The sequence below is a fragment of the Megalopta genalis genome, chromosome 6 (assembly GCF_051020955.1).
Source record: "Megalopta genalis isolate 19385.01 chromosome 6, iyMegGena1_principal, whole genome shotgun sequence".
Lineage (NCBI taxonomy): Eukaryota > Metazoa > Arthropoda > Insecta > Hymenoptera > Halictidae > Megalopta > Megalopta genalis.
This window is the reverse complement of record NC_135018.1, coordinates 11,811,663-11,826,037: the sequence shown is the minus strand read 5'-3', so window position 1 is coordinate 11,826,037 and position 14,375 is coordinate 11,811,663. Positions and strand designations below refer to the sequence as shown.

Sequence of the window (14,375 nt, the reverse complement as noted above, 5' to 3'; positions counted from 1 at the left end):
AAGTTTCTTTATGTTTATTCTGTCATAATATATCAAATTTTAACTGATAAACTTATATTGACTACTACGTGATATTTAAAATTTATTAAGTGAAACTTAATACTTACGTATTCACTGATTTGCATACTTCTTGAATTGTATACCCACTTACTCTACATATTGACTGATTGTGCTTTTCTCCTATATCACTCGATTCAACTGCTTTCTCTCGATTATGACGAAACTTTGCAAATTTTTGCATCAGTCAAAACAAACATGTCTTATGAAAAGTAACATCTTTAATGTCAATATTACTTAAATTTCGATTACATATTGCACATATGTTACAACTTATTCTGATTACATGATTGCACATAAAGAATCAGATTTTCGTAATTAAAAGTCTACGTTTATTTCTACTATTCGAAGATTATAAAAAAGGAAAGTCCTATTCATTTTTTATAGCTTTCAGGTCAGTGAAGTTTCATCAAAAGCGATAACAAATAGTTGAGCTGTGAAAAAATCGTAGAGCCGGGTCTAAAAATCTGTGAATTAAGAAATTCGAGTTCAGCGTGTCTCATACACTCAATTATCTCTGAAACTATTAAGAAAAGACATTACAAATAGGCTCTGAGATTTCAAAATTTCTTAAAATATTTTCCTAAATAGCGAACAGTCTATTATATACTTGAGTGTAAAACTTCAAATAGAGCATCCGGCATAACTATTTGATCATTCTAACACTAAAAATCGCATCGCCTATAAGAACAGCGCTATCATTCGGAACCATCAAACCTGTCCTCGACGATTACTTCGGTACTGATAAGATCTGCATCGACGATCTCATGGCAACCCCAACTTCTCATTCGCAAACTATGTTCCACGTAACTCTATCGTTAACACTGGCATGCAGGTGAGACATACAAGAAAAGAAACCTCCGAAGCAAAAGCCACCAAAGCATCATACACGCAGAAACAAAAGAGAAACATTGTCACCTATCCGTTTTGACAAATCACTGCGCGCCAACCACATTTGCACTGGCGCACCCACGATTAATTGTAAGCTAGAAATTCATTCTCCGGCTCATCCCTCGTTTCGCGGCTGCACAACGTTCGTCCACGTACGATCACCTGAATAGTTAATCGCAGAGCACCCTCGAAACTACCATCACCCGTTCACGGACGGAGACACTCGGGAAATCGATTTCGGAAACGGAGAGACGAAAGAAAATCGTAACGGCCTTGCGCGTTCACGGGAAGAACGGGATCGGCATGGTATCGAGCCCGATTCTTTTCTGTATCATTTGTTGTGGTATTGTTGTGCCTGCTGCGTCTACCGTCCACGCATCGACGGATGAACCAATACCGAATTGCGACGCACTTATGGATCACGCTCCCCACGATCGACTCTACTTTGCGATCCGGCAGTCCTTGTGCGCCGAGATGGTCTCGGAATTGCGGTTCGCCGTGCGCTGCGGCTCCAGACAGAGGCCGGCCGCGAAGGCGCGCAATTCCGACGCCGCGGTGCCGTGCGGCCGGTGCAGCCCACGGGCCAGCAGAAGAAGAACGCGATATTGCTCCACGGGACACGAGGAGACCACCTACATACCGAGCATCGAGATACCGCGGTTAAATGGTGTAAGTCCTGTCCCTCACGACGGGCTCGCGATCATCGTGGTCGCTTCGGGGATCTCGAGGAAAACTTTCGAACTGACACTTGATCAGCTGATAGATCCAGAGAAATTAACATTTCAATATCGGCAGCATCTCGAGTACACTTTGTTCGAAACGTAACGCGCAAGACACATTTGCAAACCATTATGAACGCATCGTATAAGACGTATCAAAGTTTTATATTTGAATTCTATTACTCATTTGTTTGTTAAAATTAAAGATGTAAAAGACGAAAGTTATTTCAATACCACAAAAATTATTTCAATTCTTTTATTACGCGCAAAATTATCTATAAAGCTTATGAAAAAACTTAAGAAAATACAGAACGAATCGATCTATAATAGGTAAGATATCACAATGCTCATTGTATTGGTAAAACGTATTGAGGTTTTGGAAAAGAGGAAACCGTGATTGTTTATTCGAATTTTTGTTTTTAGTTTCAATTTAAGCAGTTTATTTATTGTGCACAGTAACCGGAAATATTTTTCGCTCGATGCGTTAGTTACTGTGGTGCTTACCACGAGATAGACCTACATAATCACAAATCTCAAATCACCACTGTCACACTTTTAAAGAGGAGACAGGTAAATGTAAAATTTTTTTAAAACAGTCATCTCTAATGTGAACTTTTGAATGACTTATTATTATATTATATATTTTTTATGAAATATAAGATTTATGAAAGTATATTAAGTACTAAACTTTTATTATACACAGCTATTGAGACTCAGTATCCCGGGAAGGAGCACTGTAATTGAAGCATAGTGTTCAGGAAGGGAGCACAGTAACTGATTTTTGTAGATCACAGGCACACAGTAACTGGCTTCAGTACTTTTTATTTCTTTCACCTAATATTCAAAGGAGATTTGATACTTGTGTCATGGAAAAATTTATATCGGCAAAAAAATTTTATCTTTAAGTCCTTAAGTAACATCATTTAAATTGCTAAAGTAATGTTTAGTAGCGAAAACTCTTGAAGCCTGCTAACCTAATTATCACTGTCCTCGTGTGCTCTTACCATTAAATAGCTCAACACGTATCAATTCATCAATTCTTTGATAACGTGACTAAAAAGTCATTCAAATTGTATAAAACTAGTATAAAACAATGTACAGAGAGATGAGAACGCAACAGTAATCTCAAAGAAGTCCCCGAAGAGAAGCCACCGTTGGTCGCGGAGCAGTGACGACTTCACGGTAATTCAGTACGAAAAGTGACACTAAAAATTCATTATGGTACCAACGCGTACCTTAATTTGCCAATCGGTTAATTGTAAAGCGATCGATTACCGTGATCGAGACACAGGCTCCACAAAGCCCAAACACAATCAACGCGTTTCCTCTGCGTCGACTACGAAATTCGAAAACGAATGGGAGAAAGAATAGGAGCGACGACCGAGCCAGGAGAAGAGGTAGTAGCGCAACGGATGAGGGTTGCCTGAACGATATTCCTTTCTAGATTGTGTTCCTTTTTTAATTCGCGTCTCAGCTACGGTGCCCCTCTGATACCTCGTGAACTAGATTGAGCGCAGTTGTACGTTGCGTTGCTGGAAACTACTTTTTGTTTCGGATGGACACAAAGAAACGGGTACATGTGTAAGTCATGCACTTTGGCACGGTCCACTATTTTGCTGCTAGCCGATCGGCCGATTTATGTGTGCTAGCACGCGTGTACGCGGCCGCGTGTATGTCTGCGCCTGTTTAATCATGACCAGCGCAAAAGCTCGGCCACACACACACACGCTTACACACGCAGTACAACACACAGGCTCTCCACACGCGAGTTCATATACTTGACTGCATGCATCGAATTGCTGTTGAACGAACGTAATTCGGGGGAGCACTGCCGACACGGCGCGGCGTATCTTCAAATTCGTCGTCGCTACACCATGGAATCCTCGGGCGGTGTTCGTTGCCAGCCGCGCTGTCATCGATCGGCTTCGAAAGAAAGCACGGAATTTTGACCACGCAGGGTACTCCGAGTAACGGTTGCCATATCGTCAATAAATTGTGAAAATTGTCAAAATACTAAGTCTTCCATGAATACCTGTGACGGCCTTTTTTTTAAATCGTCCTGTATAATTATATGAACGATAAAATATTTGTCTTCTTTATAACGATCCGAAACATTTTTTAATAATGTTCATGGTTATCTTCGTCATTGGGATCATAAAAAAATGTCCTAGTGGTTTGTTATGCTATATGAATTATTGTACAATTTTCGTATAGAGGCATTTATCCTATACCTGGTAAAAGACGAGCAGGTCAGTTTATTATTATTTTTCCAAAATATCGCTGATACTCGTACCATACTTGTCTAAAATTCATACAAGACTATTTTTCATATTCAGTATACGCCTAAATAATTTATTCCCTGTTCACATGTTCATAAAGATTGTTATTTTACTATAGATGACATTTTGAAAATTTTCTAAAAGAATTACCTGTTGGTCCTTTAAAAAATAAAGGTGGCCTGGAGTTTTCATTGAAAAAAATATCATTTTTACAAGTTCCAACAAGGTGTTAATTGAATTTGTTTTCGTATCTAACAAACTGACGTTTAGGATGGTGATTTCGGGTTTTTATTGATAGCAAAATATTTGTTCGTTTATACCATTTTCATGAAACTTTCAACAATATCTCACATGTTGTGGACATCGTTAAACTGACCCCCCTGTATATTGGTAAACGTCGCACACTTGGGTAAATACGTTATTTACAGCATGACAATTGGTGTTAATATTTACCGGTAACATTTGACTAAACTGTTGATCTTACAAGTTGTTTCAAAAAACAGTACTTCTTGTTGTACGCAGTGTTCGCAGGAAAACTAGCTATGCAAAGAGTGGAGTGATGACGCATGCGCAGGGAGACCTGCACAGTGACGTGCACGTCTACCGGATGAACATCATAATTCCGAATTACGATCAAACAGCAATTTTACATCACGACGCGATCGTAGTTCAGCATTATAATGTTCACGCTGTGGACGCGCCATACTGCTGTGCGGGACTCTCGCGCATACGTCGCCTGTCCCAATTCTTGCATAGCTAGTTTTCTTACGAACTCTTGTAGGTTCTTGTTTCTACGTAGACACTTAACGTCTCTACTTTGTATGTGCACCTGACATATCTAAAATTGTTCGATCTTATCTTCAAATTATTCTCCTGTACGTCTTTTGTTTCTCTTCCCTTTGTCTTTTCTCTTGTGTACGCCATTGCAACATTTCCAGTATCTTTTAACTACATTTCTTATATACGAAAGCTGCTGTTACATGGACTAAGTACCTCCATTGTATTAATAAGGATATTTTCAGATTGAGTGTAGAATTGTTTCTATAGACATTGAAATACGAGATGATAATGAATGTATGAAACTTTGTTCGTAAGTTTTCTTTCTCTTTTTCTAACAACTCGTACCAAACTTGTGAAAAATATTCGTCTCGATCCCATTTGGTCCCGAGGATCAAAACTAAATACATCTAAAAGTTTGTTAAAATTATATTAAAACAAGTTAGGTACTACGAGAAAAAGATCTCTATATTATCTCGACGTCGGCAATAGAATAGTTATGACATAATTTTTTCACGAGATACTGAAACATGGAATAATAACGAATGTATGAAATTTTAGTATCTGATTTCATTGAATAATTCGCATTGAATTTCTAAATGGTGCAGGGTGTCCCATCAGTTTCTTTCCTCCCAGTATTTCTAGTAAAAGAACTAAAAAGTTTATCGCTACATTCGTGTTTCAGAATATCATTCGTTTTCCAAAGTCTAAAAGTTAATTGCAAAGGGAAACCAGTGCATGCAAAGGAATGGAAGGATCTATTTATTAACAGATAACATACATACAAAATATTGCTTTATCAACTCAAAGTTGTTTCATGTGTTTTATGTGTGCTAGGATCGTGTAAAAATTTCTAATTATCTATTCGCTTTTCAATAGTCTTTACATTTGTGACAATTAATCCACATTAAGTTAATACTTTCAATGTGAACAATGTACAAGTTTCCGTCACCAATCTACCTCGTATAATTTTTTGAGATTATTGTTTTCATAACACGGCCAAATTACAATAAAAATGTACAAAGCTTCAAACTAATTAATTTCATGTAGTTTCTTGGAAGAAATACAGAACAATCGAATGTTTTTTATACTTACATCCAGTCTTCGCAGACACTGTGAGACAGCCTGCATAACTAAAGAGAACTGCGGGTTGAATCTCCACACGTTTCACAGGACACAAAGGTTCGTCGTTTATTGCAGGACAGTTCGCGAGTCGGTGAAGCTGTTACTCGGAATTCCATTCGCGGTAAAATTTCCCATGCCATTTCGATATCGGCGGTATAACAAGGCGTTAAGTAAGTCGTAAAATTTGATTCCCGTGGATAGAGGAGGGGCGGAAGGGAGCCACCACTTGTCGTTACATCTGAGCAAATATCGACGCGAGTGGTTACGTCGTGAGAGAATAGAGTGTTCGTTAAACAGGATTGGGAAGGGAACGCTGTCGACCCGGAACGGTTCGCCGTCGTCGAAACTCGCGTGAATGGTGCTCGTGATCGTGGCGGAAGTGATTTTTCCAGACCGCGTCACATTTTCGAGTCCCGTTTCCGTGTGCCGAGTCACTGGATCTCGGAAATTCTCGGCCAGTACTGTAAAAGAAATGGATCGATCCGCTTCGGTGCCCACCCAATGCAAATTCCCGACCGAGATAACCGCGTCCAGCGAACCTCGGATGAGAAAATTTTGATATTCATTTAGAAATGTCAAAAACCATCTCGAGTCCTATAACTCGAGAATTTTATTCTATCCAACGTTCATTGGAATAACTTTATATAAATTGACTTTTATAAGTATTTCTTTTCTTTAGAAGTATATTCGCGAAGATAAATTAACCCCTCGCCATACCATTTTCTTTACGGTTACAATGATTATGTAAAAGCTTTTCGATTGTAATAATTTCCTAGAAGAAAAAGAAAATATACATTTATTGTATATGCCAACGTTTACTTGAATACTTAAATATTGACGAGAAGAGAACAGAATTTAATTCAAACCTGAAAAAGAACGAAGTAATATTCATGTTTAACAAGTTAGTATTAGAAATCTTCATTAAGAGTCAGAATCGTCAAAGTATGACAAAGGCTTAATGATTGCTGTGTGTCATTTTACTTTTACAGCTTTGTCTCTAGCGAATATTAGTAAATTTAATGTAACTTAGAGAGGGGGGAATTCTCAATAGCATGCAGAATACAATTGAACTAAACTGTGAGTACATCTATACAGTTGATAAGTCTTTCAGGATACTCGGGCATAAAATAATCGTTATTTTGATAGCTTTATCCAGCGAATTTTATTGAATTTGTTGTCTCGCCTCTGGCAGAAAAAGGAATGCAGTCATCTCATTGAAAACATATAGCTCGAAGAGGAATTTCTGATATACTAGTATGGAGAATGCAATTCAATTAAACTATACATTCATTTATACGACATGATGAAAAATAACAGAGTTCTAAAATCGTTGTGAACATGAAAAAATATCCGACAGAGCAGCATAGAAAACGCAATTTCATCGAACTATTACTTCGTTTGTACGAAGTAAGTCTCTCGGGATACGCGGAAACAAATTAATGTTCGTTGTTCCTGTCACTATGTCTAGCAAATGTAGTTGAATTTTTCATTCTTCTGTCTCCGATAGGACAACAAAAAATGCAGTGAGTTTGATCTCGTCGGAATTACGTTACAAAGCAACTAGGAGAGGAATTTCTGATAGCCTGGTGTAGTTACACGCTTTCATTTTCCACGGTCCCTTTGTCTCTTTGCATGAAAACGGGTTTCGGCTCAGTCAGACGAGCCATTCCTGGTTAAAGTTTAATTACAGTTCAGATGGACTGGGATTAGCGACACAATCGAATTTCATCGGCGAATTCGATCCAAAACTACGCCCGAATCGGATTTCGGTCTTCGCGTCGACTTCGCCGGAGGTGAGAAGGGTGAAATTCGAGAGGAACATTCTCATTTCGACAAACCCCCGCGAATTCCTGTCGGTTTCCATCCGATACCTCAATCAGCAGCTTGAGATATTGGTTGTCGAACGATTGTCACGGTTTTTTGAATGAGAAAGTATCGAACTATATTCTTCACATTCTCTTTTCATTCGGTGTGGCATCAATCTTTCATGAAACTTGACCTACAAGTGTTTTATTTCAATTTGAAACTTGCTCCTGTATACTCAATTGTTTTCAAGCGATAACGAATAATCCAACATACACAAAATGTAGTTGGCGTAAAATTGAAATGTTTCTAATTTATTTTATCGTGATTAATATTTTGATTGTATAAAGATTATTCATAATATTTGCAGCGTTTAAAGATCGATTGTTTCATCAACGGAACGAATAATCAATGTTTGACAAAGGAAAATTCGAAATTGAAATGTCAATTTGGTGTCAGGAAAGCAAGCAAGACATTATTTCTCATTATCTCTTGATTGATGCGTATTAATATTTAATTCATTATTATTCCAAAATTATAAGTAAGTTTCATGCTGTACTGTTACATTTCGTGCGAGCATATATTTCAGGTGAACAGTATATTTTGCATCGCACGGGGAAATGCTAGAAAACAACCTCCGAATTTCGATTCGTTCTGACGCTTTGGGGAATCGAAAAATACCAGTCGGATACGCTCGAGATTAAATTACACAGTTAGAATTTCATAGCGCTGAATATTGCCTATTGCTCTTTGTGTAAGGAATCGAATCTCTCCGGTGGAATTTCGAAAAATCATGATTCGACCGGCTGAGACTGAATTCCATCTGGTTAAAGCGTCACTGTTTTCGTTTCACTGGTTAAAGCGATGCAATCCGCCGGTTTTGTTTCTCTTTTTCATAAAGGAACAATTTGTCATATTCCCTAACCGAGTCAACGTTTTATCGAAATTGAATTTCGCCTGATATACATATACGCGTTTATTGGGTTTTCATCGTGAAGAAGCGCAGCTCGACGAATGTAAATTGATATAACGAATTTGGCGAGATCTCGTATACAAATGCGGTAATGGACCAACCAGGGGATTTTCCCTTGTCAGGCGTGTCGAACCAGAGGGAAAAGAAAACGATGTCAGAGCTGGAACAAGGAACGTTTTTGTCTTGGGGTTCATTCAGACCCAAAAGTGAACGGCCATGCGGTCTATAAAAAAACCGGTCCAATATGTGGAAGGCACGTGATCGTTGATAACTCTTTTACGAGCTTTTAAAAAGGTCCGATAACTTTTAACGACTCGAACGAAAGTTATAATAAGTCGGCCGCTCACGGTTGCCTCGTCGGTTCACAATATTCCAGAGACCGGGAGTTGTTCGTCGGTAACTATCCCGATATAGCTAACACCTGCATTTACTTCTCTCAGCAGGAGGGTGGTGCGTTGTCGATGACGGAGATGAAGAAATCATTGAGCTTCGATCAAGTGGGAGCGGCCCGTGGCGGGAACACCTAGCACAGGCCTCATCCTCATCTTCATCCTCAGCAGCAGTCGCAGCAACAACAGCAGCAGCAACCACCACCACCACCACCGTGCAAAGCCACACCCACGCACACGCGTCACATACACTGCCACTCACATTCACACAGCCACAGTTACAGTCATACGCACAAGCACCAACCACACCCACCGAGACAGAGGCGGGACTCTTCAAGCATCGTCACGGGTCAAGGTGCGTAGACACTGTTCTATTCCTGATGTTATAGTCTTAACACTAAATTTGCGGACAGATCTGAATACAAATATTTGAGAAAGGATTGGAAATTGTTAATGAAATACTCTTGTTTGTGTGAAATAATATTTCAAGATTTATTTGACGTCATAGGGATAAGTGTATTGAAAATAGTTGCTTATGTTGTGGTAAAGAAAATGTTTAATTAATTTTATTCTTTCCTCTTAAGATACACTGGAAGTAAATAATTCTGTCGTTTGTCTCCTAAAAATCTTGAAACCTTGTGAAAAAAAATCTTGTGGCTCGAACAAAAAAGTTACTCCATTTTAAAAGGTGTCCATATTATATAGGGTGTTTCCTTTATCCTGCGCACTTAAATATCTTCGTTAATTTTGTTTACTATGATCTTGAAATGAATCATAAATCATAATAACAATCAAAATAACCTTTGAACCAAACAAATTTGTTACGACACATTTTTTCATATAAACAAAATTAACAAAGATAATTGAATGTGAAGGATAAAAGAAACACTCTATATAATTGTTGGACGAATGTATGTCAAAATCTGACGAACGTGCTAACAGATCGTTATTTCCAGTTAAAATTCGATTATCTATCGCGCTCCGACACATTTCAAAACAGATATTTTCGCTATCCAGGAGGTGACCACCCTGAGAGTATTCTCTGGAGATTCGACTGCGATCTGGCGGGTGAGCCAGACGTGGTGATATCGCCGCCGCCACCGCCGCCTCCGCCTTCGGCGGTCGTATCAAGGCCCACGACCCTTTGACCAATACTTGAGGAGGTGCCGACAGGTGTGCCCGTCCAGAAGGAGCTGCCCACACAAGCTTCCGTGGTCGTTAACATGGTCGACATGAAGGAGACCTGCTTATAGCATATGTAGTCGCCGGGGCACGAGAGTTGACCGCCGCGCGGCCAAGCCGATGCCATCGGCGACGACGGATTGCCGGCTGCATTGTCCACGTGACGACGTCGATTGAGCGCGATCCATTAAAAGCAGAATAAAGCGGTAGAGGCGAGGCGGAGTTCGGCTTCGGCATTCGCGTTCGCGCGAGTCTGGACAGCGAACAAAACGATTGTCGACGAAGACCGCAGGGAAACCGTCGGAAACTTGCAACAAGGCGGGCAGCGAAAGCTGATTAGGATCGATCGTGGAGCCTGCTGCAGCGACGAGCGACGTCGCCACTCAAATGACGGAACAGGATCAATTGCTACCATAAGGTGTCGTCGCGATGGCAACGATCGAACTCCACCGGAGGCAAACAACGAGCGATAGGTGCTACGTGACTGGTCCACCGGAACCAGGTTCAAGCGTTTTTGAGACAAGAGGTTCTAATACACGTGGGACCGAGTATAGCGTTCAATTCAATTATTACGGATACACGAGCCCCGAACTTCAAGCATAAACATATCGACATGGATTTAAGATAGAGGTCGGCGAGTGCGCGTTCGTTGGGAACGACCATCGAAGACAATAACTCCATTGATCTTGTTAAACGAACGGTTCTATCGTGAATGAAGATGCCGACGGTCCCCTGTGATCAAGAATCGGCGAAGAAATGAGGTTGCTCGAAGAGGAATCAAACAGTAGAAAGGAGAAACATCGACGATATTAGAGGAGCATGTGATTGAATTCGGACCAAACTCATAGTGATCACTGCCAAGAGATAGCCTAATATAGTAGAACGGTCTAATTCGGTTTCCACCGAGGGAAGAGCTTAACGTTCAAGGAAATGTACGGCCTAAGATGATCCTCGTGTTCATCCTCTGAATGGTCAATTCTCCGACTGGAGGAGACCGACGAACATTCCGCGTCGAAATTAAACCCTAACCGCGATGATGCCCAGAAGAGCCACGCAGGAACCGAATAGAGGAACGATTGAGTCGATGTTCGATCGAGGGAACAAAGTTGCGGGGACGAGCGTTCTCTACGAGTTCTCTCGAGTCACGTGCGGCCACGCCAATTGCCCCGTAACCTTGTTGAAAGGCTAACGATCCAAAGAAACGCGGCGCCACCATTAGGAGGACAATTCCGCCGGCAACGTGTCATCCGTGCGGTGAACAGGCATACGTGACCGCGGAAAAGAAATGAATTAAGCGTCTCTGACGAAGGCTGACGACGACTTCCGGGTGAAGTCGCGTCGTTTAGAAAAATTTCAAGAGCTTTCAGCGTCCTTTTGAGCGGCCAGAATCGAGCTCAGCTCTCGATCGGACAAAGTACAAAATTCCGAGAACGTCGCCCGAAGGTCTTCGAGGAACTTTCGCGCCCTGATCCTCGCCTCCGAGTCGTTTCTCGCGGGAACACGCACCAGCGGAGACGGACCACAGGTTTTTCAAGCATTTTACACGGTAGACTCGGAGGCAAATAGTGGGGATTCCGGAGTCTTTGAGCTTCGTAAGATGAGGCGGAAACGCGAAAGTTGGGAACAAGCGGAAACGCGGTGGTTCCGCAACGGAGCCGGCTACAGTTTCTCGATCCCGAAGGCGATTCTGTATTATAGCCAACGGTCGTGCACGACGACCGAACTGTTCAACGATGGGTGACAACGACGGTGACCCGTTCTTCAGATACGAGTTCACCGGGCGATCGTGCGTATGCGTTAGTCCACAAGTTAATGCCACCATAGTTAAGTGCGTAGTCGTGTAAGAGACCCTTGTCACATTTTGACACGATCGATCGTTTATTATGATTATTAACGATACGTTGTACAGCGAGTGTTTTTCACGAATTTCGAATTGTGGTGTTGCGCGTTGCGGCTTCCGATTAAGCAGCCGCCGCCGTATGTATGTATTATATATAAATATATATACACAGCTACAGACACATACAAACACATACCCACACAGACACAATGTACCATTGTACACATAAGGTGAGCGCAGGTTTACTAACGAGATCGCGTCAGTCAGGCGGATTTACTAAGACGTTATTAGCGAAATTTGCAGGATGTGAATCCGAGCGTTATTGTGGGTGTATGCCAAAACGGTGAATGAGAGGAGGAGAGAGCGAGAGAAGAAGAGAACGGGAGAACCGTGCTGAAAACGCGTAATCCGTGCTGTCGTCAGACCTGACAAGCAGTCAGGACGCTTTTGATGTTTGAAACGCGACAACGACACGTGGCTCCGTTTGATAACCATACGGGGAAGCAATCGGACCGATTCGTTGATTTCTTGTCAATAAAGAATGGCTTTGCGTATTGTCCGCGAGCGATACCGATGCGCGCGGGAGGTTCGAGATGTCTGGATTTCTCACGCAGGCAGGCTGTTCCGAGCTCACTTCAACATGATCGCGAGTATCTTATCAAGGAACGTAGATGTTAATCCGAGTTCGAGGAACAATTCGTTTCATCGTATAAGACGAGGATCTGGTATCTAGAAACCTGTCAGAAAGACGCGCTAGGAAAAATTGACGGGGAATCCGGAGATAATCGAGGTCTTAATCCCGTGACAAATGAAGGATGAGTACATTCTCTTCGATCGAGCGACGGTCTTCCTTGTATCAAAATCAAGGCGGATCGGATTACTTTATCGGAATCACGATTCATTTTTCTTCGATGATAGTCTCCTGTTACGGTTCTCCCGCGAAATCGATCCGATACTTGGGCCGGAAACGAATTTACGGTGCTAATAACACGTATTTGAGGGGGTATTCTGGTCTAGAACCTTTAGGCGTACGACAGTTTTTGATATTAAAATCAAGGACAGTGCGGAAGATTGTTTGATAGAAAGTCTAGTGTATAATAAGGATGTCCATGTAAATTGATTTTAGAGAGTTTGTTGAATTCGGGGTCCTGAAATTATTTACAAACCGTTGTTCTAAAACAAAATACTTAATTGTTTGAAAATATACTGTAGAGAGTAATCCACGGTAATGCCCAAAAAAGTATTGTTTTGATATGAATGTGACGAATTTTTTAAGATTTCAGGTTGTTATTTTGAGCATTTGCTAGAATAAATTCTTTTATCGATTTTGCTATTGCTGTTACTTTCCAATTATATGCATTGTCGGCAGTTACATATATCGACAGATTCGTCTTAATCCTTATTATCACATGACAATGATCTTGGAAATTCGAAAAATATAAAAAGTATCTCGCTTACCACAGCGGTTGATCCTTCGAATCATATTTTCTTCTCACATTTCTTTTATTTGCAATCTGGCAGGGGCCCTAGTACGGCTCTAGCCACGAGGCTCCGCATACAATTAGGCGAAACGCGAAGAAGGGAAGGCCTTTACACCATTTCTAAGTCACAAACTTTGTTAGTTTTCTATATTTCGAAAGTACATGGTAAATCATATTCCAAATGCAGAAGAATTTGAAGGAAACCGGAACATTTTAATCGAATTTTCAGAAAATTAAAAATTTTTCTAGACCGGGATACATCTCCGAGAGCGAAATTCAGGAAACATTGTTCCGCGCGCGTTGAAAGCAGAAGCGTGGAGTTCAAAAGTTCACGACTACTTGTCACGTCGCCACTGGTGTGCCACTATTCAATAAATAAATTTTATTTACTTAATCGACCTAGACATTTCTACACTTGGCGTAGCAGTCAGAAACACGTTGACTTCCTTTTGCGATTGGTCGGCCGGGGATTCGAAGCCGAAATGTCGTGGGGAAGCAAACCAAAGTCAAAAAAATGAAAATGAAAGTGGGCGACATCTTCCACTTCTAATCCTCGGCTCTCCGATTGAGTGATTGTGATACGCAGTGAATCGTCAACTCGAACATATCTCTCCGAAAATAACAGACAATTAAATGTTGTTATACGCATGTTTTATTGACTACCTTTCAGACATTTTTTTCTATTCCGTGCGAGACTTATCCACATGCAGCAGACCATGGTGGGTTTCCCAGTGTCACGCCTGCTAAACGAAAATGATTGCAATACCCGTTATTCATCGACATCCGAACATCCATTTCTCTCTCACAGTATTTCCTTTCGTATCCGTTTCGCGGGTGCAATAAATGCTAGCGGTGATGC

At 41.0% G+C, this 14,375-nt stretch overlaps 1 protein-coding gene across 8 annotated transcripts in view; it reads left to right on the top strand.

Moving 5' to 3' along the window:
- LOC117225952 (glutamate receptor ionotropic, kainate 2) overlaps positions 1–14,158 on the top strand; it is a 252,150-nt gene extending 237,992 nt beyond the window's left edge. For 2 of the 8 annotated variants that reach the window (XM_033479880.2, XM_033479841.2), the window contains 3 exons: positions 1,408–1,615; positions 9,065–9,368; positions 10,031–10,164. In XM_033479880.2, the coding sequence (XP_033335771.1) occupies positions 1,408–1,615; positions 9,065–9,368; positions 10,031–10,037 (519 nt within the window). In that variant the 3' untranslated portion in view covers positions 10,038–10,164. Of the gene's footprint in view, positions 1–1,407; positions 1,618–9,064; positions 9,369–10,030 lie in introns of those variants that run through there. The other 6 variants (XM_076523364.1, XM_076523366.1, XM_076523365.1 and 3 more) reach the window with 6 other exon arrangements.
- The last annotated feature ends 217 nt before the right edge of the window (positions 14,159–14,375 follow it).